Source organism: Bombina bombina, chromosome 2, assembly GCF_027579735.1.
Source record: "Bombina bombina isolate aBomBom1 chromosome 2, aBomBom1.pri, whole genome shotgun sequence".
Lineage (NCBI taxonomy): Eukaryota > Metazoa > Chordata > Amphibia > Anura > Bombinatoridae > Bombina > Bombina bombina.
Window position 1 is genome coordinate 203,902,282 of NC_069500.1, and position 25,273 is coordinate 203,927,554.

The 25,273-nt window shown below is 36.8% G+C and overlaps 2 protein-coding genes across 3 annotated transcripts in view; both read right to left on the bottom strand.

The window, feature by feature from the left end:
• The window catches only part of MARVELD2 (MARVEL domain containing 2), a 59,682-nt gene extending 53,016 nt beyond the window's left edge, over nt 1-6,666 (bottom strand). The window contains exons 1-2 of one of the 2 annotated variants that reach the window (XM_053701450.1): nt 6,551-6,666; nt 3,021-4,173 (exon numbers count right to left, since the gene is read on the bottom strand). In XM_053701450.1, coding sequence (XP_053557425.1) covers nt 3,021-4,160 — 1,140 coding nt within the window. In that variant the 5' untranslated portion in view covers nt 4,161-4,173; nt 6,551-6,666. Of the gene's footprint in view, nt 1-3,020; nt 4,174-6,462 lie in introns of both variants that reach the window. The other variant, XM_053701449.1, reaches the window with a different exon arrangement.
• Nucleotides 6,667-14,870: 8,204 nt separating this feature from the next.
• Nucleotides 14,871-25,273, bottom strand: part of AK6 (adenylate kinase 6) — a 42,678-nt gene continuing 32,275 nt past the window's right edge. The window contains 2 exon segments of the mRNA XM_053701451.1: nt 14,871-17,674; nt 17,677-17,729. Of these exon segments, the coding sequence (XP_053557426.1) occupies nt 17,541-17,674; nt 17,677-17,729 (187 nt within the window). The 3' untranslated portion in view covers nt 14,871-17,540.

The following is a 25,273-nucleotide window of genomic DNA, read 5'->3' on the forward strand; positions in this document are numbered from 1 at the left end:
GCAAAAATCTAAATGTAAAAATGGGAGAAAGGGGAGAGGCAATCATTTTTAAAAATAACTAAAAAGGGATCTGGGAGTAGGTGGGGGTTGATCTTTGGGGGGGGGGAAGCTACACTACAGAAATAAAAAAAATAATGATTTTATTGTAAACTGGGTACTAGAAGACAGCTGCCAGTACCCAAGATGGCCCCCAATAAGGTAGAGGGGGAGGGTTAGAGAGCTGTTTGGGGGGGTTAGGGAGGTTGGGGCTAAGGGGGGATCTTACACAGCAGCATATGCAAATATGCTGGGGGAAAGAAAAAAAGATAGCTTTTATTTTAGTACTGGCAGACTTTCTGCCAGTTCTTAAGATGGCAGGGACAATTGTGGGGCTGGGACGGGAAGAGAGCTGTTTGGGAGGGATCAGGGGGTCTGATGTGTCAGGTGGGAGGCTGATCTCTACACTAAAGCTAAAATTAAGCCTACAAGCTCCCTAATTAACCCCTTCACTGCTAGACAATACACGTTTGATGTGCAGCGGCATTTAGCAGCCTTCTAGTTACCAAAAAGCAATGCCAAAGCTATATATGTCTGCTATTTCTGAACAAAGGGGATCCCAGAGAAACATTTACAACCATTTGTGCCATAATTGCACACGCTGTTTGTAAATAATTTCAGTGAGAAACCTAAAGTTTGTGAAAAGGTTTGTGAAAAAGGGAACAATTTTTTTTATTTGATCGCATTTGGCGGTGAAATGGTGGCATGAAATATACCAAAATGGGCCTAGATCAATACTTTGGGTTGTCTACTACACTACAGCTAAAATTAACCCTACAAGCTCCCTAATTAACCCCTTCACTGCTGGGCATAATACATGTGTGGTGCGCAGCGGCATTTAGCAGTCTTCTAATTACCAAAAAACAACGCCAAAGCCATATATGTCGGCTATTTCGGAACAAAAAGGATCCCAGAGAAGCATTTACAACCATTTATGCCATAATTGCACAAGTTGTTTGTAAATAATTTCAGTGAGAAACCTAAAGTTTGTGAAAATATTTGTGAAAAAGTGAACGATATTTTTTATTTGATCTCATTTGGCGGTGAAATGGTGGCATTAAATATACCAAAATGGGCCTAGATCAATACTTTGGGATGTCTTCTAAAAAAAATATATACATATCAAGGGATATTCATGGATTCCTGAAAGATATCAGTGTTCCAATGTAACTAGCGCTAATTTTGAAAAAAAATTGGTTTGGAAATAGCAAAGTGCTACTTGTATTTATTGCCCTATAACTTTCAAAAAAAGCAAAGAACATGTAAACATTGGGCATTTCTAAACACAGGACAAAATTTAGAAACTATTTAGCATGGGTGTTTTTTGGTGGTTGTAGATGTGTAAGAGATTTTGGGGGTCAAAGTTAGAAAAAGTGTTTTTTTTTCCAATTTTTTCCTCATATTTTATAATTTTTTTTATAGTAAATTATAAGATATGATGAAAATAATGGTATCTTAGAAAGTCCATTTAATGGCGAGAATAATGGTATATAATATGTGTGGGTACAGTAAATGAGCAAGAGGAAAATTACAGCTTAACACAAACACCGCAAAAATGTAAAAATAGCCTTGGTCCCAAACGGACAGAAAATGGAAAAGTGCTGTGGTCATTAAGGGGTTAAATACCTTTTCTCGTGATTGGATGCACCTGTCTATGAAGTTCAAGGCTTAATGGGCTCACCAAACCAATTATGTGCTCCAATTAATCAGTGCTAGGTAGTTACAGGTATTCAAATCAACAAAATGACAAGGGTGCCCAAATTTATGCACCTGTCTAATTTCGTTTGGATGCATATTGCACATTTTCTGTTAATCCAATAAACCTCATTTCACTACTGAAATATTACTGTGTCCTTCAGTTATTTGATGGATCAAAATGAAATTGCTGATCCAAACACCCAATTATTTATAAATGAAACTCATGGAAATTGTCAGGGGTGCCTAAACTTCTGCAGAAAAATATATACACACAAATATACACACACCATTTGTGTTGTGTTGCTATAGAATAACATCTTAGTCAAGTCTTAACCTCCTTTTACTGCAATTATTTTTCAATAGCCAAACTCCGCCCACTATTTCCCTTATTTGGAGAAGCCAATCTGGCCTTTAGGCTGCAGACAACAAAGCTAGTCACTGTCATAAAATTAGTTGTTATCTGATAAAAGCCAAATAGGAACAGTAGCAGTGTTATCCTTGAAAAGTTAAAGGGGCATGAGACCTAATTTTTTTCTTTCGTGATTCAGATAGATCATACAATTTTAAATACATTTACAATTTTCTTCTATGATAAAATTTGCTTTGTTCTCTTGGTATACTTTGTTAAAGGAGCAGTAATGCATTACTGGGAGCTAGCTGAACACTTCAGGTAACCAATGACAAAAGGCATATATGTGCAGTCACCAATCAGCAGCTAGCTCCCAGTAGTGTGTTGCTGCTCCTTAGCCTACCTAGGTATTCTTCTTAACAAATGATAGCAAGAGATCAAAGCAAATTAGATAATATAATACATTTGGAAAGTTGCATGCCCTATCTGAATCATAAAATACATTTTTTGGGTTTCATATCCCTTTAACAGGGTGCATTTCAAGTTGTGAAAATTAAAAAATTTCAATTTTCAGAGCTAAAATACATGAAAAGAGGGCAAAATATATTGCAAAGTTGTTTAATTATGCATAACTGAATATTTTATATACAAATATGAATGTGTTTACTGTCCCTTAAAAAATAATAATCAATGGACACTGCTGCAATAGGGAATATGTAAAGATGATTGTTGTTTGTTGTTTTTAGGTTCTTCTGTTATGTTCAATCTGTTTGTGCAAAACAGATATAAGAGAATGTGAAGCAATAAAATATATATCAGACAGGACTGCAATATGTTACTGAGAAATACATGCCCTCTTTGGCACTCAAACAGTTAAGATGCTTTAGTATATATTTTAATACAAAATTCTACATGTCATTCATAGTCTAGATCTTACCTCATTCTCTATATACTCCCTTCTTCTCCGGGATCCCTCATGCCTCCAAAGTTTTAAACAAACGATTGCACTAATTAAATACACAATCATGGTGACAAACAAGAAGATGATAGCTGCTGTTTGCCCTCCTTCCACACGGCAGAATCCAGCATTCACTGGGGTGTTAAATAACTGATAATAGCAAAGTCCTCCACGGTTGGTGTCATTTACATAAACAGTAGCAGCTGACAGGTACAGAATAAACAAAGCAATATTTAATCCAAATTCTGTTAAAGGCCACCAGTTGGAATCAAGAAGAATGGTTCGATAATACATAGACATTCCAAGGACAAGGAGGATTATAGTCACTAGCCAGGCCAAACCTGCCACCACAAGTACAAAGGGGGTCTTGGGCCCATTATAGTAATATCCCCCCTGCATGCTAGCAGTATATCCATAAGGCTGCGTGTAGCCAAACATGTTGTACCATTCATTATCCTTATGGATGTAAGCTGTGATACAAGCAAAAACAGCTGCTCCAAGAAGCAGCTCTACAATGCAGAGGATCCGTAATAAGCCTGCCCAGGACTTCATATAGGAATATCTCAAATTGTACTCTTCCACTTTCTCACTGTACGTCTTCACAGTATGTGTTTGACGTCCAAGAGAGCCGTAAGGGTCTTGTAGAGGTATATCAGAACCATAGGCATCTTGGTAGGAACTAGCTGTTTTTGAACCTACAGCTGAGCCTTTCCCATGAGGACCTGACGCAGCAAGGGATGGTGATGGTGGAGGAGAACACTCTACTACCTTGGAAATATAGTTCATTTCTGAAGTGGGTTCCTCCCATTGATTCTCTTGCTTTCCTCTAAAGAAGTTTTTCCAAGAACTCGGAATGAATCGCCTTACAGGTCTGAGTTCAAGTGTGGTAACTGGCTCTTCACTGTCACTTGGATAAAACTCTGGCCCAAAAGGAGGGTGCAGTGGCAGAGGAGGAGGTGGTAAAGGATCTGAGCTGAGGGCAAGATCAGAATTCTGTAAATTCTGCAAATTGTTCTGTGGGAGAGAAGAATCTAGAGGCACCTCATCATAATGCACAGCTAGGCCGTTTGTCCTTCTGCCTTTAGATCTTGTATCAGAAGATGTGCCTCCAGCAGACATTTGTAAATTATTTCTGTATTAAATGTAATAAATAAAACCAGTTATACTTAGAAGCAAGAATACGAGGAGTATAGTTTCAGTGCATCTTAGATTATAAATTTCAATAGTTTCAAGATCAATAAAATACCCTGAAAAATACTTGCATTCAAATTACTATTTTCACTAAAAACTAACTTAAAAGGGATATCAGACACAGAATGTAATTCTGTTTTTTCAACTGCCCCAGGGAAGTGAATTAAAGGGACATAATAGTGTGGTAAAAAAATGCTCCTATGAGTTTGAACATATAACTATCCTGTTATTATCTTTGTGTTTAATCCCTGAAAAATACATAGTTAAATGAATGGTAATACGCTGCTGAACTGGACTCAAGTCGGTGATTGGCCGTAACAAACATATGCTGCCGATAAGCTCAACACCAATGTTCTGCACAGAAGCAAAAGTGTATTGCTGCTCTAGAGCACACTTTAACTATGTATTAATCTCTTTGCAGAGGTTAAACACATGGTAAGAGGCACTTTGTAACACAGCAGTTACATGATCTAGGAAATAAGGCATTTTTCCAACACTCAATCATAACCCTTTAAGAAGTGTATATTTGTAATATGTCAAAGTAGAACACTTAAAACATTTTATGACTAAGAAATGGCATTCATACAGAAAGAAACGAACAATGTAGGCTCCCAAAATATGTTTATTACTGTGCTTGTCGATACTAATTGTTCTAAAGCAGTGTTTACCTCATAATCATATGATGTCCAAATGCCATACTCTTTCTTTATAAAAAAATATATATATTTATTATGAGGAGCAATAAAAACAGCAAGTTTAAAACTTGACTTGGGTAAAATAAAAATACTGTTCTGTTCATATAAAATGTTCTCTTACTATGTCCACTTTTCTTTATTTCTTTTGTTTTCTCCCACCAGTTAATATGTTATCACATAGCAAAACAAATTCTAGCAGCTATGTAAACAAATAATGAGTATGAAAGTTCTAGGAGTAAAGCATGTCCATACCCTAAATATAATAAGAGTATAAATAAGCTTATTAGGACTCCTGGATACTGTTTTTTCATGAAATCAAAATGATTCCCCTTATGGAAAACTGTGAATTTTTAATAAGGGGTTGAGTGCAGACCTATTGAAAGAATGAAAATAGCCAAAGTAAAAACATTATTCTGAGAGTTTAACCAATTAATAAACGTGTTGAAACATAATGGTAAACCAGACAATCCAATGCCTGAAGTGTTTATAAACAAACAGTACCTATACAAGAATGTGAAGAAAACATTTTAGCTTTGTCTCCCTGTATTTGTCAGGCTACTAAAATAAAGAATGGAGAGGAAGGATGAGAGAATTTTGGTTGACAGGAGAGTGTCCAAATGATAAAAAGCAACTGAATAAATAAAAAGGAAAAAAAAAAAAAAATCAGAGAAAGGGCAAAACAGAAGACAGAACAGAGATGGGTAAAGCTAATATCAGCAAGACAGTAAAAGGCTAACAGATTATGTACTCATTTTATTTATGGATTAACATTTACGATTTTAAATTAGAATTATTTTATTTACCCCCAAAAATAGTAAAAATGTGGGTTTCATTCATGTCCCTTTAACAAAATAAATGCACTTGCTACATGTACTCTTATTTATTTCACACTGAAAAACTTGTTTTTCTTGCAAGGCTTTGATTTCTGTTCAGACCTTATATATTATTATAATAATTCTGATTACTCTCTAATTTCCTCTTCAACTACATTTATCTGCTCACTTTTTTACATTCAGTCATTTGATTGCCCCAGGGAATTTTACACCCATTTTATTATTCATGTATATACACACTTCCCTAATATATTCAATTACAAATCAGAAGTAATACTTATTGTGACTTTAATAATAATACTTGATATTCTGTGTCTTGTAGATACAGAACCTTTAGTTAGGTATTTGCACCTGTTACTACATTTTATGTCATGATGCCCAGTTATCCAGCTTAGCCAAGGCACTGGCCAACATATTAGACAAAGCAGGCAACGTGCATGTAGCTGTTTGGGACGGATGTACATTAAGGGATTACAAAAAAAAAAACTTCTTTATATAAACACACTGATATTGATGGGGGAAAAGTTATGGGAGCGGCCATTCACCTCTGCATACAATGAAGGCCCATCAATTATCAAGATGGATCATGGGAAGAAATTAGCCTTTTTAACGCAGGGATGGCTACAATTCACTGTAGTACTTTTTGGCAGCATTAAAACAAAGGCAGATAGATCTTGACGACCTAGTGAGAGGTGAACTCACCTGTGAGATCAGCAGCAGTTGTTGTGCATGTCAGTCTCTTTCTAAAAACTCACACTGTTATTAAGCTGTCTCTTACTCTTCTACTCACTTTCATGAACACTCTTACGCCCCAACAGTCTCTGCTGGCAGTTTCCCCTCTCCTGTACACTGTAACCATTCAGTGGTCACTAGGTCTCTCCGCTCCCCAGGGACAGCCTTCCTCTCTCGATCACATGACCACAACTTCTCCGTGCTGACGTCACTGACACGCCCCCTGGCTGCAGGTATCATTTCTTACCTCACCTGCGCTGGGTGTAACCGATGTTAGTGTCTGTAACAGCGCCCCCTCTGGTTTCTCTAGCTGTTGGAGCTCTCTGTCAGCAAAAAAGTTTTCATAGGTAATACTGGCCGCTTAAACGTCTCCGTTATCACCAATCCCGTTTTTTTCTATGATTCTATTCGTTAGTAAAAGGTTCTACAGAATAGACAATTTTCATATTCGGCTATATTCTTGATAAGAAACTTAAAAGGTCAATGTCCTGCAAAATAGTTTTTTTTTTCCCAATGACTTGTTATACCAGCTGCAAAGTATAAAATCTATGAACATTTTCTTCTTTAGGTTTATATGGAATATGAAATAGCCGGTTTTGTTCTTTAAACCCATTAACCCCTGCAAAACTTGCTTTAAGTATTGGAGAATTTTTAGCATTTTTGCTACTACTCCCACTCTATATAAACAGATTTTTTTTTATTTACCTATGAAAAATAAATACATTATATATATTTCTAAGAGTGTAAGAAACCAGATTAACCCACTCTGATAAAGAGAGTTTTTCTTTTCCAGTACCTCAGAGTCGGGGTTGAACATTGATTGGAAGTGTTACTTTTAATTTGCAAGGAATCTAAATATTTCTATTCATGAGCATTGTTACAAGGTCACTTTTTAGTGGGAATGTGAGTACTGTTTGCATAGTGTCAATCACACAGGCCCAGTAAGTTTTGACAATTTTACATTCGCACCAGATATGTAGGAGAGAGCCCTCCACAATCTCTCCAGCATCTGTCTGAGCCGGTAGAATAGATATGGCACAACCTCTGTACTCTTTATTGAAGCTTATTTGTAGAAATTAATTGTAAGATTAACATAGCAACATCAAGTAGAAATTATCATATAAAGGACAAAAAGGGCATATAGAGAACTCCAACATCCGTACAGTAATGTCCATTTTGTTGATAAAGTAGTTCTTTTAGTAAGGATAGTAATTGCAAATGTCCATTAACGAAGAAACAGTCTTTCAGAAAGATGAGTGATAAGCAGTCATCATCTAAGACTAGCTAACATAAGCACTATTGGTAGACAGGCTGGTATAACTCAACAAAAATAAAATTATGAAGATAATTTAGCATAAACTGGAAAATTTAACCATTACAACTGTAACAAATATAAAACTATCTGGTCATATCCTATATCAAGTGAGACGTTAATTTCTATTAGTGTTGGTGGAGATCCAAAGGGGAGAAGTGGATTGTTTAATAAGGGGGATGGAAATCATGGAACAGTGGAAATTTGTGCTTTAGATTTAATTATTTTATCCCAGATTGATAGTGTTTCTTTGATCAGATAATTTTTCGAATAGGAAGACTTCCTATGTTGTTTATCTAACCAGTACTGATCTCCCAATATGTTAGTTTATATGAAATAATTTTCTAGCTGGACTCATTGATTGTTGCTATTCCTACAAACACCAATTAATTATTCTCTCCAAGTGTTTTGCAAAAAAATAAAGTAACAGATTGGTGTGCCTAAGCCTCCCCTATCCCTAAAATTGTACATAACGGTTATTTTGCCTTTGTATTTTGTCTTGCCAAATTATTTTATCCAATAGGCCTTGCAGATTTGTGATATATCTAACAGGGACTAGTCCTAGAATAGTTTGGAAATAATAAAGGATTTTTGGCAAAATAGTAATTTTAATGGAGTGTATACGGCCAACCCATTAGAGGTAGGATTGTGAGTTCCAGGAGTTTAGTTCTGATGTTATTTTCCTAATTAGGTCATTATAGTTAGTATTAGAGTGATATAGGACATTTAGTTTTTTGTTTTTTTGTTTTTTTTTTTATATATAAAGTTTTTATTGAACAGGTTCATAAAACATGACAGGAGATACACAGTACATGATACAATAGCATACTATTGAATTCCATCCGGTTGCAATTATAGATTATGAACATGCAGCTTCTACTGTGAATCAATAAGGACAAAAATTGCATATAAACAACATAGGCCTCTGAATAGGCCAACCTTAGTATCTGTCCATCTGTAGTTGAGGAAACCCCTTTTTTACAATGATTAGATAAAAGAGAAAAAAAAAGAAAAGGAAAAGAAGAGGAAAAACAGAGCGATGAAGAAGAAATGAAGCAATAGCAAGAAAAAGAGGGGAAAGAACATAGGGAAAGAAGAAGGAAAAAAGAGGAGATCCAGTAAGGGTGGGGGATGAGGTAATCTCTCCATTATTACCCGTCTTGTAATATAGTGCATCATCATAAGGTAGGAGCCCAGGTAAGGTCAATATTATGTTGGTACCTGCAGTGATTCAGGACATTTAGTTTTTTTAACCCCTAGGTAAATAATTTAGTTTTGTTCACACCAGTATGAACAAAACATGAGATATTTGAGTTTGGGTCTCAGGAGAGATATACAATTGCAGAATTTGGGATTTTGTTTTTGACCACTTACCATATCTGTCTAGTTCCTAGGTGCGAGATGGATAATAATGCTGTAGACCATGTAGATAAAGTGAATAAGATGTCATCCGCGAAGAGGGACAATTTGTGTTTGTTAGATGCAATTGTAATGTCTTTAATATTGTCATTAGTTCTGATTCTGCTGGCCAATAGTAAAAGTAAAACTTTCCTGGTTCTCCTTACACACGTACTTTGGAGTTAGGCTGAATATATAATGTACAAATGTGTGCTGTAAAGACTTGTGTGCCTTTGATGTAATGTACACATGATTTAAGTCTTTTCTTGTTGAGAATCCTGGCCTCCAATTTTTCCAGCTTTATTGTTTTCCAAGTAAAACTTGTTTTAACTGTGCTAGAAGTAAGTTTTTGCACGCATCAGGTTGTGCTCGTATTACAGGTTAAAAGTAAACCGTTTTCATTTGCGCACAAACCTGACACAATTAAAAAAATAACTTAGAATATCACGCACAAATATATATTTATACCTATACTGTATATATAAATGATTAGATATAGATATACAGGGGTCAAGTCCTACAAAAAAAGTGTGGGAACTCAACAAGACTTCCACCCTCCCTCACAATATATATATATATATATATATATACATACATATATACACACACATATACAGTATACACACACACATATATATATATATATATATATATACAGTATCTCACAAAAGTACATCCCTCACATTTTTGTAAATATTTTATTAGATCTTTTCATGTGACAACATTGAAGAAATGACACTTTTCTACAATGTAAAGTAGTGAGTGTACATCCTGTATAACAGTGTAAATTTGCTATCCCTCAAAATAACTCAACACTGACTAAACTGTTGGCAACAAAAGTGAGTAAACCCCTAAGTGGAAATGTCCAAATTGGGCCCAAAGTGTCAATATTTTTTGTGGTCACCATTATTTTCCAGCACTGCCTTAACCCTCTTGGGCATGGAGTTCACCAGAGCTTCACAGGTTGCCAATGGAGACTTCTTCCACTCCTCCATGAGGACATCACGGAGCTGGTGGATGTTAAAGACCTTGCGCTCCCCCACCTTCCGTTTGAGGATGCCCCACAGATGCTCAATAGGGTTTAGGTCTGGAGACATGCTTGGCCAGTCCATCACCTTTACCCTCAGCTTCTTTAGCAAGGCAGTGGTCATCTTAGAGGTGTGTTTGGGGTAGTTATCATGTTGAAATACTGCCCTGCGGCCCAGTCTCCGAAGGGATGGTATCATACTCTGCTTCAGTATGTCACAGTACATTTTGGCGTTCAAGGTTTCCTCAATAAACTGTAGCTCCCCAGTGCCGGCAGCCCTCATGAAGGCCCAGACCATGACACTCCCACCACCATGTTTGACTGTAGGCAAGACACATTTGTCTTTGTACTCCTCACCTGGTTGCCGCCACACACGCTTGACACCATCTGAACCAAATTAGTTTATCTTGGTCTCATCGGACCACAGGACATGGTTCCATTAATCCATGTCCTTAGTCTGCTTGTCTTCAGCAAACTGTTTGCAGGCTTTCTTGTGCATCATCTTTAGAAGAGGCTTTCTTCTGGGACGACAGCCATGCAGACCAATTTGATGCAGTGTGCAGCGTATGATCTGAGCATTGACAGGCTGATCCCCCACCCCCTTCAACCTCTGCAGCAATGCTGGCAGCACTCATACGTCTATTTCCCAAAGACAATCTCTGGCTATGACGCTAAGCACGTGCACTCAACTTCTTTGGTTGACCATGGCGAGGCCTACTCTGAGTGGAACCTGTCCTGTGAAACTGCTGTATGGTCTTGCCCACCGTGCTGCAGCTCAGTTTCAGGGTCTGGCAATCTTATAGCCTAGGCCATCTTTATGTAGAGCAACAATTCTTTTTTTCAGATCCTTAGAGAGTTCTTTGCCATGAGGTGGCATGTTGAGCTTCCAGTGACCAGTACGAGAGAATGTGAGAGCACACACCTGCTCCCTATTCACACCTGAGACCTTGTAACACTAACGAGTCACATGACACCGTGGAGGGAAAATGGCTAATTGGGTCCAATTTGGACATTTCCACTTAGGGGTGTACTCACTTTTGTTGCCAATGGTTTAGACATTAATGGCTGTGTGTTGAGTTATTTTGAGAAGACAGCAAGTTTACACTGTTATACAGGCTGTACACTCACTACTTTACATTGTAGCAAAGTGTAATTTCTTCAGTGTTCTCACATGAAAAGATAGAATAAAATATTTATAAAAATGTGAGGGGTGTACTCACTTTTGTGGGATACTGTATATGTGCACATAAACAAACAATATACTTTGTATGTGGGTGAGTCTAACAATTAAGTTGTGTGCGTAGTTGAAAGGAGGAAAAAAAAAAGAGAAAAGAAAGGGAGGCACGGTAATCTCAGATTGGAGACATAGCAGAGTTGCTTTGCTCTAAATCCTAAATTGCATGACTATCATTATCAAATTATCTAATTTGCTTTGTTCTCTTAGTATCCTTTAAAGATAAGCATACCTAGGCAGGAGCAGCAGTGCACTAGTGGGAGCTAGCTGATTGGTGGCAGCATATATATATATATGCCTCTTGTCATTGGCTTACTTGATGTGTTCAGCTAGCTCACAGTAGTGCATGGCTGCTCCTTCAACAAAAGGATACAAAATGGTATTCTGTATCTAAATTATGGGGAAAAAACGAATTTGTGTTTTATCTCCCTTTAATTACAGAAAAAGCAATGCCTTGTACATTAAAACCGATGTAGTTTTATTATACTAATATTTAGAAAACTAATGAAAGCTAAACAGCATTGGGATTTGATAGGTAAATGTTATTTTGCCATGTTTATGTGATAGATAACAGCGCAGCACAGATAAATGACCCAGAAGTATGTATTAAGTAAGTATTTAAATATATACAGTATATGCATACACACTTGTTAAAACAATCCCTTCATTTTAGTTGTTAATCCCAACACATTATTTTTAAAGTACAAATCTCTTATTTATTTCTCCTGCAGTAGATTCTGTTTCAGGGAAAACATACCTGGTGTTTTTATTTGTTTTAAGCCAGGAAATGAAAAGAAAACCTTGCTTAAATTTTATGTGAACTAGGAACTGCTTTGTTAGTCAACAGATAAAGTAAACCAGAACAAATTTTCAACACCCTTTAATCTTCATAATTGTCCACAACAATTCCTTATATTTAGTAACGTGCGCAATGTCTAATATTATTCAGTTAAATATTTTGTAAACTCTCAATTTATTTACAGTAAATATTGAGTCCTGTACCATCTCCTTCACAATTCACTGTCTTCTGGTTCCTGTGTAACTCTCTTTTGGTAAGTGAATTGAGTATATGATTGTAGGCTATTAACCCCTTAAGGACCGAGCATTTTAGACAAAAAGTTGCCCAAAAGACCAGAGCATTTTTGCCATCACTACATTTAAACAGAAAGAGCATTTTTTTATATTTACCTATCAAAACTATATTATTTTTTTTAGTACACAACCCAAAGTATTGATCTAGGCCAAACGCGATCAAATAAAAAAAATCGTTAACTTTTTCACAACTAGCTTATGCAATAAAGGCACAAGTGGTTGTAAATGCTTCTCTGGGATCCCCTTTGTTCAGAAATAGCAGACATATATGGCTTTGGTATTGCTTTTTGGTAATTAGAAGGCCGCTGCACACCACACTTGTGTAATGCCCAGCAAAGAAGGGGTTAATTAGGTAGCTTGTAGGGTTAATTTTAGCTTTAGTGTAGAGATCAGCCTCCCACATCCCACCCCCTGATCCCTCTCAAACAGCTCTCTTCCCTCCCCCACCTCACAATTGTCACCACCATCTTAAGTACTGGCAGTAAGTCTGCCAGTACTAAAATAAAAGGCTTCCCCCCCCCATGATTTTTTTTTTAATATATATATTTTCTGCAGTGTAGGAACCCCCCCTTATCCCCCAACCTCCCTGATCCCCCCCAAACAGCTCTTTAACCCTACCCCCTCTACCTAAATGCCACCATCTTAGGTACTGGAAGCTGTCTGCCAGTACACAGTTTGCTGCAAATTAGGCATTTAAAAAAGAAAAGCAATTTTTTTCTGTAATGTAGCTGACCCCCTCAATAACCTACCCCCCTCCCAGATCGACTTCCCACTCTCCTATTCCCATCACTAAGCAATATAATCAGGATCCCCCCTCTCCCTCCTTCCTGCCGCTTTTAGCGTTTTTTTTTCTTCTAAATCGTCACGCGCAACTCCCGCATCCCTCCAAGCGATGGGCCTCCCACCCACCAACGATCGGTAACACCGCTGTGCGATGCAGAGAGGGCCCTCTCTGCATCGATAACTCTGCAAATCTATTTCTGCAGTGCCTCACTCGTGAGGCATGCAGAAATAGCACAATCTCGCTATTTTGAGCAGGATCGCGGCAGAGAGAAGCCCAGGGCATAACGATGGTCGTTAAGGGGTTAAATAGGTCCTGTATTTATTGTGATGTTATTGCTAAAGTCTTGTCATTTGCCATGTGGTGTTCAATCCTTGCTATTATTCTGATTCCCTTAATAACCACAACGTACCCTGTACTATAACTCCACTCTGACATCGTTCCTTGACAGTTTGGTACCTACCATATCTTGGAAGTCACACATTAATCCTCAGCCCTGGTTTACTCCTCTTACACGCTACCTACGCAGATGTTCACATACTGCTGAGTGACATTGGAAAGAGTTATTATATACTGAAGTGTAGCTGGGTAGTGTATATATATAGCCACTCAGAAGCCTTGTCCAAAACAACAATTGCTAATTAATGTTCTAACCTAAATGGTTGTGTATAGGCATGTATTATCAAATTTTAGCAAAAAAAAACCATCCCTAGGGTGGGATGGAAGAAAAGTATGCCTCTAAACACAGATGTGTTTAGAGGCATACTTTCTCTTCCATCCCACTCTAGGGATGTTTTTTTTTTGCTAACATTGGAAAGTGTTCAGCTGACTTTCATCACTACAAATTCATCTTAAACGCCTACTATTCTGCCTCTAAGCAGGATTACTTTTCTATTCTTATCTCTACTCTTTCTTCAAACCTAAAATGTCTGTTCTCCACTTTTATTACCCTTCTCCACCTCCTATCACCACTTCTCTCACAGCTCAAGATTTTGCCAGCCACTTAAACAACAAAATTGATTCCATCAGTAACAAAATCATCTCTCAGCATACTATCAGTCTCCAACCTCTCCATTAGCGGACGTCTAAAACCCACAGATTCAGCTCTTTCGCCCATTACTGAGGAAGACGTTTCTGCCCTTATATCCTCCTCTCACCTCACTACCTGTCCCTTGTATATACATATTTATCACATTTCCTCACATTAAACCCCCTCCTTGATCCATTGCAATCTGGATTTTGCCCCTAATACGCCACTGAAACAGCAATCATTAAGGTTACTAATGACCCAATTACAGTAAAATCAAGAGAACAGAAATTTCAGGTAGGGAACATGCCCTCTTCCAACAGATTTACTGTGAACAGACAGATGTGCTAGGTGATCTGTGGGCCAGAATATCACCGTGTATGAAAAAATATTCATCTTCTGCCACAACACAAACAAATCCTAGATCTGTTGAGGAACTCTGATGTATTTTATTAGCACAGTTAAAAGGGACACAAGACAAAAAATAAATAATTCAGATAGAGCATGCAATTTTAAACAACTTTCAAATTTACTTCCATTAACAAAATGTTCAGTCTTTTTATATTTACACTTTTTGTACAATAATTAATAGAATAGCATTTGTTGATTATGCACATCTACTGTATTTACTGGTCCTTTAAGAAGAGAATGGAGGTTGGATTTTTAAGCATATCTTACATATTGGGGATTGGTTCAAAATCTACATTGGAAGGGGGCAATGATACTGGTCTGGTGGGGCCCCCTGTGAAATAAAAAAGGAAGATGGAGAGAAGTTATTTTACTGCTTCCTGCTAGTTAGTATTTGACCGTTGTAGGAGTTATACAAATTAGATAAAACAGGAAAAAAGGCTCGGTTGCTATATTGGTTGTTTTGATGCATAATTAAAAGACTCTGATAATAGACTTTGGAAACTGTAAAGAAGTAATCTGACTTTTTCACTGGACTGAAGTGATGTCATGTGGGGGATCCATGCCAAACTGCCCTGACCAAATCTTAGACAGTTGAGTCGCTATATTGGAACTCTTGCAAGTGTCAAAAAGACTCCTGACAAACAAAAGGAAAATGAAAGAAGTATTGGGTGCACAAGTGCGAAACGTTTTAAAGGGTCTTATGTACATTTATTTCTTATCCTCGGAATATGGTGAATGAGTAATGTAATTAATACCAAGTTTGTAATTTTACAACCGAAATAAAGACTATATAGAGAGAGAGAAGGATAACTAGGTAAATGCAGGAGCAACAATGCACTACTTATGCCTAGCTGGTGATTGGTGGCTATACACACACATATGCCTCTTCTCATTCGCTCATCAGATGTGTTCAGCTAGGTCCGTTTCCAGTTGTGCATTGCTGCTCTAGAGTTGACCACCACAGTAAAGCATTTTCTTTTTGCACGTCTACGTCCCTTTAATGACAGAGTGAAGTGAACTTTCAAAAATTGTGCAGCTTTTTACTTTGCAAAAAAAATTAAAGCAACATTGTAATGCAGACATATTATAAAGATCATTTAAATGACATTTATTTATACAATTTTATATATCTCTATTGAACTTGTTGATACCAACAAAATGAGTTCACTAGAAAACAGTACAAGTGATCTTGTATTTTATAAAATGAGTCAAGCTAGTACATATTTAAGAATTTACATAGTTAAGAAAACAAATCGGCTAGAATCACAAAATCACCACAACCACATGACGTTAAAGCCTTTGTTGTTTCAGTGACCAATGCCCCTGCTTTGTCTGGCGACATTTAATAAAAGGTGTGTTGATAGTTAATTAGGGATGGTGACAGAGAGGGAGAATTAAACCTATGATATAACATTATGCAAACAATTTGAATATTTCTGAAAAACTGTGCAGTTTTCAGAGCCACATTCATTTGCCTCAGGTAATAAAAAAAAAAACCTACATGTTTTCCATGTAAAGAGAACAAATAGTACAGTGTAAAGATATGAAAACACTTGTAATGTGAGGGTTTGAGAATACGGATGATACTGCTGCCTTTGATGCAAATGATTCCTTTATTGTATCTGGGTGAGCTGCACAGGTGTAGCCAATTCAAGGCCAATATTAGAATCATTTACATGAGAATGCTTGATCTGGTCAATAAATCTGTCAGAAGCAGCATTGCCTACAATGTTCTTAAACACCAAAATAATGCATATAGTCTGGCCGGTGTCTGTAATGCTGTCAACTTTATAATTGCTCTTATTTTTTTAAATGTCTTTACAAATTAGCTTGTATGATTTGATTTATATATAACTAAGATTAATTTAACACTTATCTATCCACTTCAATAAGTGGTACCTCACAAGAGACTGGTAAGATCTCATCAATGGGATAGAGAATGCAAAACTCCTTTAAAATATACAGTATTTCTCAATATATTGAAAATGGCTGTAAAGCACTGTATGGTATTAAACTATATCATTTATAAATGTGAAGCTTTCTATAAATAATTACCCCTCTACTTTGAGCAGAGAGCATTGTAGGTATTCCCTTTTTAAATCAATATCAGTGGGCCTCTATTACCATTATTCAATGAATAAAGTGTTAAATGTATAAAGAATTGCGGTTTTGCGAACATATGCTCAGAACCTATAAACTGTTGCACTAAACAAGATTATGGATCGCAGATTACATATCTAACCTCGTCTAATACAGATAAAGCATGTGTGCTCATACATTAGTGAGTAGGGATCTACTCGCTTATGATGTTTCACTGTGACCTATATTTGATGTACTCCAGATTTTGTAATGCTCTTGTGAAAAGCAAAACGTATGTAACGCAGCAGTTTCCTGCTTGAACTATAAATGTGCAGCATATACCTGCATAAAACTTGGTCATATGATCACTTGTGGCCAATCAGACAAAGGTAAAATACACAACAATCGCAGGATCTAAAGGTCAAGCAGAGTATAGCTGTAAAAGCAATATAATAGGATCAGTTGCTAACACCACATCTGTATCCTTAAGATAGGAGATATTGTTTAATCATTTTACAATATATGTACATCAGGTCTCACTAAAAATATTACAGAGTGCTGGAAATTAGCGCTACATGGAATGATCCTTCTGCCCATTCCTACGTAAATACACATGAAACCAACAGCAAGATCTTTGGGACCGCTAATGTTATTTATAAGTAATATAGTTGTCTTTCATAAGCGTGTTCAGTTGTTATCCTTTATCCACTGCTGAATCCACTGTGTTATTTGATCCAGATTTTGCTCTAAGTCCTCTGGGCTATTACTGGGTAACTGGTGCACTATTTCTTTCTTATATGACTCCACTGCTCCCTCAAAATGGTCTGAAAGATTTCACATTGGATGTTGTCCTGAAGTTTCTTTGCTTTGTATCCCCTAGGAAAAAGTGCAATAATATAATCAAAATGACAAATTAAATTTGCTAAAAATTGTATAACATGTATGCATCATAGATTACAGTAGAACAATAACTATTCAGATATCTTAACCTTTTGAGTGCTGAGCCATTTCCCACCTGGGTGTTAAACTGGATTTGAGCTTTTTTTTTCCATTAATTTTTTAAAACATATTTTTTACTTTATTTTTTCCAGATCCACAAGACTTATACCGTTGGAAAGGTTAGGTGATTACCTTTTCAATGGTGGGTCTTATGGGGCTGTAGCTGCTTAGATGCCCGAGATACAAGCTTCTAAGCAGCATGCCCCCATTTCCCTATATTGTACATTGTAAATAAACATTGTAAATTAAATAAAGTTGCACGGTGACATCATCACGTAATTGCGCGTGACGTCACCGTGCGAAACGTGAAGCCCGGCGATGCCTGTCACTATACAGGCCAGATCACCGGGGTGGGAGTCCCCAGAATGCCCTCAAGGTGGGCTAGTGCTAGCGACGGCTCTGAGCTGTCAACACCTGACTGGAACAATTTACGAAAGGATCAGAGCCGTTAGCACTCATAGGGTTAAAGGACATGAAACCCACATTTTTATTTCATGATTCAAATAGAAGTAAATTGGAAAGTTGTTTAGAATTGTATGCTCTATTATCTAATTGGCTTAGTTCTCTTTGTAACCTTTGTTGAAAGGCATACCTAGGTAGGCAGCTAGCTACTGATTGGTGGCTGCATATATATGCCTGTTGTCATTGGGTTACCGATCTGTTCGGCTAGATTCCAGTAGTACATTGCTGCTCCTTCAACAATGGATACCAAGAGAATGAAGCAAATTGATAACAGAAGTTAATTGGAAAGTTTAAAAATGTATGCTCTATCTGAATCATAAAAGAAAAATTTGGGGTTTCATGTCACTTTAAAAAGGAGCATTAAGCTCAAAAGTTGACTCACTATACAGATACAGCAATTTAATCAATGTGGATAGACTTTATTTGCTGCATACATGAGTGCACTTTTAAATATATAGCCTTCTTTAATGGCTGTTCCTTTCTTCAACAAAACTTATTTTCATGTTAGTGAGTAATTTGTTGCTAAGGGTGTTTGTTAAAGCTATTTAACCTGCTGTTTTTCATGCAAAAAAACTAGTAATATGTTTAATTTCTGCTTTCTCATATACATGATAGAAAATGTCTGAGCGCAATGTCTCAATAACAAAATCAGCCTTTGAAGTGTGAATTGTCATTACGTCAGTTTGCAATTTAAGCCCAAGGAATTAGATATCAGTAGTTTAAGATGTGCTTATGTATTTAGAGTAATATCTGAAAAAAATAACAAAACCTGTAAACCAGTACTGTCAGGGAGCAGAGTAACAGCCTGCCGCATAAACAAAAAAATCTATTAATGCAACAGAAATGACTAAACACCAGTGTCTAGAACAAATAAGAGATGAAACTGTTACTTTGTAATGATAAAGTGAAGTTTCAATTAGCACAGACAGCTATTTCATACACTAAATTAAACCTAAAGGAACAATTCCCCATACATTTTATACTCTGCAGCTGGTTTAACAAATCAATGTAAACAATTTTTCAGTACACTGTCCCTTTAAAACACAACTTTTATGTTCGTAAGAAAAATGAAATCATCCAAAAAATTTCCATTCCCTACTTCCCTAAATGGCATTCATCAATGAAAAGTAGTTCCCTGTTTAGGAGGAACGTACTTAAACCCAAACTTCCAACATACCGTCAGCAAACAAAAGGAAGTATTGTGTGGCAAGTGGCACTTAGGGAAGTGAGAAAAGGAAATCTCTGTATGAGTTAATTTTCATTCATCTTCGCTCACCCTAGAAGTGCCACCACCAAAAAACAAACAAACGACAGAATGAGTGAATATAAGGGTGGGTAGACAGAAAAAAACATGACTCCAATATACAATTTATTTGGAAGCCAAAGTAACCAATGCTTTAGAAAACACATGTAGCAAATGCCATGTGCCAGACGATCTAAAGCTCTCCACGATCTAAGAAGTCTTGTCAGTACTGTGAGGTCTCTCAAATTTTAGAAAATGCTCATTGTTAGCTTGAAAGCGGTTTATCTTGCTAGGCTGTGAAGGAGAAACTCCTCAATTACAACACAAGGCCTAAAAAAATCCCAAAGATTTTGTATTATTTCTGTCCGTGCTGGCGAGTTTTTGATCACCACACTCCTTATGACTTCGGAGGATTTCTACATAGAAACGATAACAGCTTTAAAGGGACAGTCTAGTCCAAAATAAACGTTCATGATTCAGATAGGGCATGTAATTTTAAACAATTTTCCAATTTACTTTTATCACCTATTTTGCTTTGTTCTCTTGGTATTCTTTGTTGAAAGCTAAACCTAGGAGGTTCATATGCTAATTTTTAAGCCCTTGAAGGCCGCCTCTTTTCTCAGGGCATTTTGACAGTTTTTCACCACTAGAGGGTGTTAGTTCATGTGTGTCATATAGATAACACTGTGCTCACGCACGTGGAGTTCCTAGGAGCCAGCACTGATTGGCTAAAATGCATGTCTGTCAAAAGAACTAAAATAAGGGGGTAGTTTGCAGAGGCTAAGATACAAGGTAATCACAGAGGTAAACAAGTGTATTTATATAACTGTGTTGGTTATGCAAAACTAGGGAATGGGTAATAAAGGGATTATCTACAGTATCTTTTAAAACAATAAAAAATCTGGTGTAGGGGGGTGGAGCTAGCCTTTGAATAGACAGGACGCGTCTCCCTGAAGCTCCTCTCTCTAAGACAGTGTTTTTCAAGTTATTTGTCCTAAATTTCTGGCATTGAGGCGGTATACACCACATCTGGTGAGACTACATGTTTTCGGAAGCTAAGTGGAGCGGATAAAACGACTGCAACCTGTCTAAGTTTCATTACAATCTACTTACGGAGATCAGCTATAATGGATAACGATACTAAGATGGCGGCGGAGTATACTTGGGGAGTGAAAGTGCGACATGAGCTCGAACTTAGTTTACAGAATTTTGAACAGTCCCTAATAAAGGAGATCACCTCTCTTTTTGTTCTGGGGGACTACAAGGCTGCTGACCCAGTGCTATTTGCTTCAGAGACCCAACCATGTACTGCTTTGCTGATGGCCTTTGAGACGCGGCTAACCGGATCTGAGGAGGAGCTCTTGCAAGCGGCTGATATATTTCCCCACTATGGAACAAGGGCCCCCCACGGGATATCCTCAGCTCGGTGTGACTTACTTGGCTCACGGGAAGCATCTAGGGAGTTGCCTCAGGGCTGTTCCTATGGGTTTGAGATGCTGTTCCCCTTATGTTCTGCGGAGAAGCCGGCGGAAAGCTATATAGGCCCTGGAGACGGGTTGGTTCAGATCCCTATAGCGGAATTATCGCAGATCTCACACGGCACTAATCTGTCTGCAGTGCCCTCTCAAGATACTATGGTGCGGTTGGAGGTAAGAGACCCTACGCTCTTGAAAGTGCAACGAACATTGCAAGATGTCAGCAGGAGGTTTACACATCCCACACAAGAAGCTATATGGCTGAAGACTTTGCGGCTGCCGAAGGGGACCCAACAGATAAATTGGATCACATATCCTAAAGCCGGAATCGGCTACTTATGGACTGAGTCAGACTTTGGATCGCTAGGTAGAATGGCAGACTATTTTACCTCGTCTTAAGTCAGGACTTATCTGTGCAGTTCATATAGCAGGGGCTCAATCTCCTGCCATTCTGTTGCGACCTTTTTATATATATACTCAGTTAAAGTTTATTGTGTTCTAACTCTTCTAGTTCAATGTGCCAACTTATGGTACTGCATCATGCCTCTAAATGTTTATATATGTTGGCCCAGCATAAAGGTTTATTAATGTATTAGATTTAGGTAAGAAGTAGCTCTCTATTATAAGATATATAGATTTGACGCTAGTTGTTTTAATTTGGTATATCCCAACGGGTCTCTTTCAGTGTCCAGTTGATTGTTTAATACGATATACTACCTTATCTGTACAGGATTCTTGTTATTTGGATATTGCTCATCCGGTCAAAAGTGTTATTGTTTTGCTTGCTCCGATATAATATGTATGTCCAGGTAAAAAAGTATCTACCTATCTATATACTTTGCTCCCTGTTAGATATGTGCTAGCTTATGCTTGATAATAGTGTTATTACATGCTTTGTGATGGTGTGCCGATATAATATTATTAAGCAGTATGGTTGATAAGATATTTAAGAGCTGGTAATAGGACAATTCACCAAGTTTCCAAGAGCTGACAAAGGGCTCATAGTCCTATTAAATTGTCTAATATATCTAGTTTCCCTATATATTACCATCGTAATAAAAAAAAAAAAAAAGGTGACTAAATGTATTAGTGTGGACCTTGAAATAATATAAGGTTACATATTATATTATATATTGTATTTAGGGTATAGAATATTTACATACGTTATCTTTCCTTCACGCTATTAGATAAAAACTCAAGACTTAACTTGTATGTGCAACAACTTTGCAGCAAAGGTGATTTTATATTGTTAACTATGAAGCTGCCGGCGGCCGGGGCAGCGGATCCTCTAACGCTTTGCTGTTGGTAATTCTTATATGTTAAGCCTAGAGGAATTTGTACAACCCTATCTACACTTCTAGTACTAGTTCATGTGCAACTCTACTATCTTTTACTTTTTGTTTCTAGTTTGTCTCTATATTAATAGGTTCCACCCCCCCCCTTCAGGGGCTTATATCTTAAGCTAAGGGACACAGATCCCATCTATGATCACTATAAACTATACAAGAGTACTTAATTATAGTTATGGTTGATAACCCTCTCCCTAATATATCTATATATTTATAGTCCTGAGGACCCAAAAAGGGCCCTATATGTTATATACCTAAAAAACTCGGTCAGTTTTTATGTCTTTTGACCACACAGGCAGCATTACAATTTTTTTATTTTATTTTTGACTATTAGTTCTCTGATACCTATTGTTTTTGAAATGTAAGATCTCATTAATGATTTAAAATATGGTATGTCATGCTCAATGTATTGGCTGTGATATATATTTTTGACAATTGACCTTGCGGGTTAAGGGCCTATGTTTGTGGTTACTATGCTCTGTACTGTTTTATTATTTGCCTCAATAAAAATATTTAAAAAATAAAATAAAAAAATTCTGGTGTAGACTGTCCCTTTAAATGCCCAAGAACTGAGCATTTTAAAATCTGTGCAAGGATTCTCTCTCTGAGAAGGCAACTTGTTTTCAATATGATAAGGTTTCGCAAGTTGGTCTTTATTTTCAGACCTTGTTTATATAGTTGTTGCATATTTTATATAATCTGAAGTTACACAAAAAAAAACACCACAAGACTTGGTGACAGAAGAATGAAAAAAGGAATGAAGCAAATACATAAGTCAGAGAAAAATCTCACTTGTGGCAAAGACTTTATATACGGTTTTAAGGATGGAATCTATGAGCAAATGATTGAGCATTAAATCTGTTAATGAATTTAAGAGGCATGTCCAACAGCCTTGAAACTTCTGGTCCAAAATTTCACCTCCCAAGGTTTCAGAAAATGATCTTGAATTGATCAATAAACCATTCTCAGTAGATGAGATTTGCGAGGCTATCAGTGAATCCAAACTGATTAAGGCGGCAGGCCCAGATTGGCTCCCGGCAGAATTTTATAAAATTTTAGTAGAAGATATTAAGTATACACTTACTAAACTCTTTAATCGTATTATATTAACTAATTGCCAACATCAAGCTACTTTTCCGCAGCTAAAATTACTCTTATATATAAAAAAGGCAAGGATGCCGATTATAAAATCCTCACGGCTATCTTAGCGAACAGGTTAAGCAAATTTCTGTATAAAATAATACATCCTGATCAAACGGGTTTCATACAGGGAAGGAATATGTCTTTAAACTTGCGTAAAGTGGAAGTCATTTTGGATTATTTTTGGAATACAATCACTCAACAATTACCTAAAAAATCCAATAAAAAAAAAAAAAAAGATGTTTGACACAGATCTGGCTCTGCTGTCATTAGACACAGAGAAAGCTTTTGACTCCATTTCTTGGAATCACCTGCTAGATTCTTTATCCCAGTTTGGATTCATTGGTAATTTTGTAGGTTTTATTTGGAAATTATATACAAATCCCTATTCCTATATTGATTAATAGTAACCCCTCAGATAGAATTTTATTAGGTCGTGGGACTTGTCAAGGATGTCCCCTTTCCCCGTTATTGTTCAATATATCTATAGAATCCCTCGCTATATGGCTTCGGTCTGAATTGATAGGGCTAAAATTTGGTACTGAGAAGATTAAAATATTATTGTATGCTGACTATTTACTGGTTTTCTTGAAAAACTCAAAAAAATCTATACCTTTATTATTAGACATGCTCACTATCTTCAGCTCGATTTCAGGCTATAAAATCAATCTGGGAAAAAGCGAATTGATGTGGATCATGAAGAAGCCAGATAGCTATTTACATCATCCACTTCATAAGAATCCGAAATTTTGGTATGAGATTAATTTTCCACAGGTTTTTAGTAAATCTCAGATCTTAAAAACTGGATGGATCTTCCCATTTCTTTGTCAGTCAGAATCACCTTGATTTAAACAATTATATTCCACGAATTCTGTATTTGTTACAGAATTTACCTCTTATTTTTAAACAGCAAACAATAAATTCTATTCAATTTGTTCACAATTTTTATGGAAAAGCAAAAAGCCTGCATATCAATAGCAAAACTTACAAAAAAAAAAAAAAAAGAAGAGAAGAACGCTGGGCTGGCGTTTCCAAATATTAAACTGTACAATTTTGTAACGTAAGCCAAGACTGCTATGGACTGGCTAACGAATCTTAGTAAATTCACCTCTAATGAACTTGAAACAGAAATAATCTCACCATTTTCTCTCAATGCGATTTTGCATTGTTCAATAGGGAATCTCCCTAGTATTCTAACAAATTTAATAACTTAAGAATGTTATCGTTGCATGGCAGAAGATTTGTTTCAACCTGGGAATAGATTTTTTTATTTAAATTTCTTTATATTGAAGAGAGTCCAGGCATACAACAGGTAAACAGTTACATACATATAATCTATCCCTTGCTGGAATTACAAAATAAATTGACTGAAAGATGCGTGGTGTACAACAAATGAGAACAAGAAATATTAATTTCAAGATTTTAACATCCTGAGCAGTGCTGAATTGGATTATAAAACAAGTATGTATGCATAGCTCATTTTGACCAAAACTTCTTTGATATCTGTTACCTGAACTCTCATTTTTTAACTAAATTTAACTAAACATTAAACTAAACACAATAATACCCAAATAGATCTAAGAGTGAGTGTGCTAGTGCTGTGGTGGGGTAGGATCTTAGCTAGACAGCTCTTAACTAGATATAGGTGACATGGTTAAGTGAGTATGTTGCTCGACACAGTAAGAATGCAGTATAATTTACAATTTGAAACTAAGCTGTCCTTGGCAAAGTATTTGAGCTCTTTTCCACATG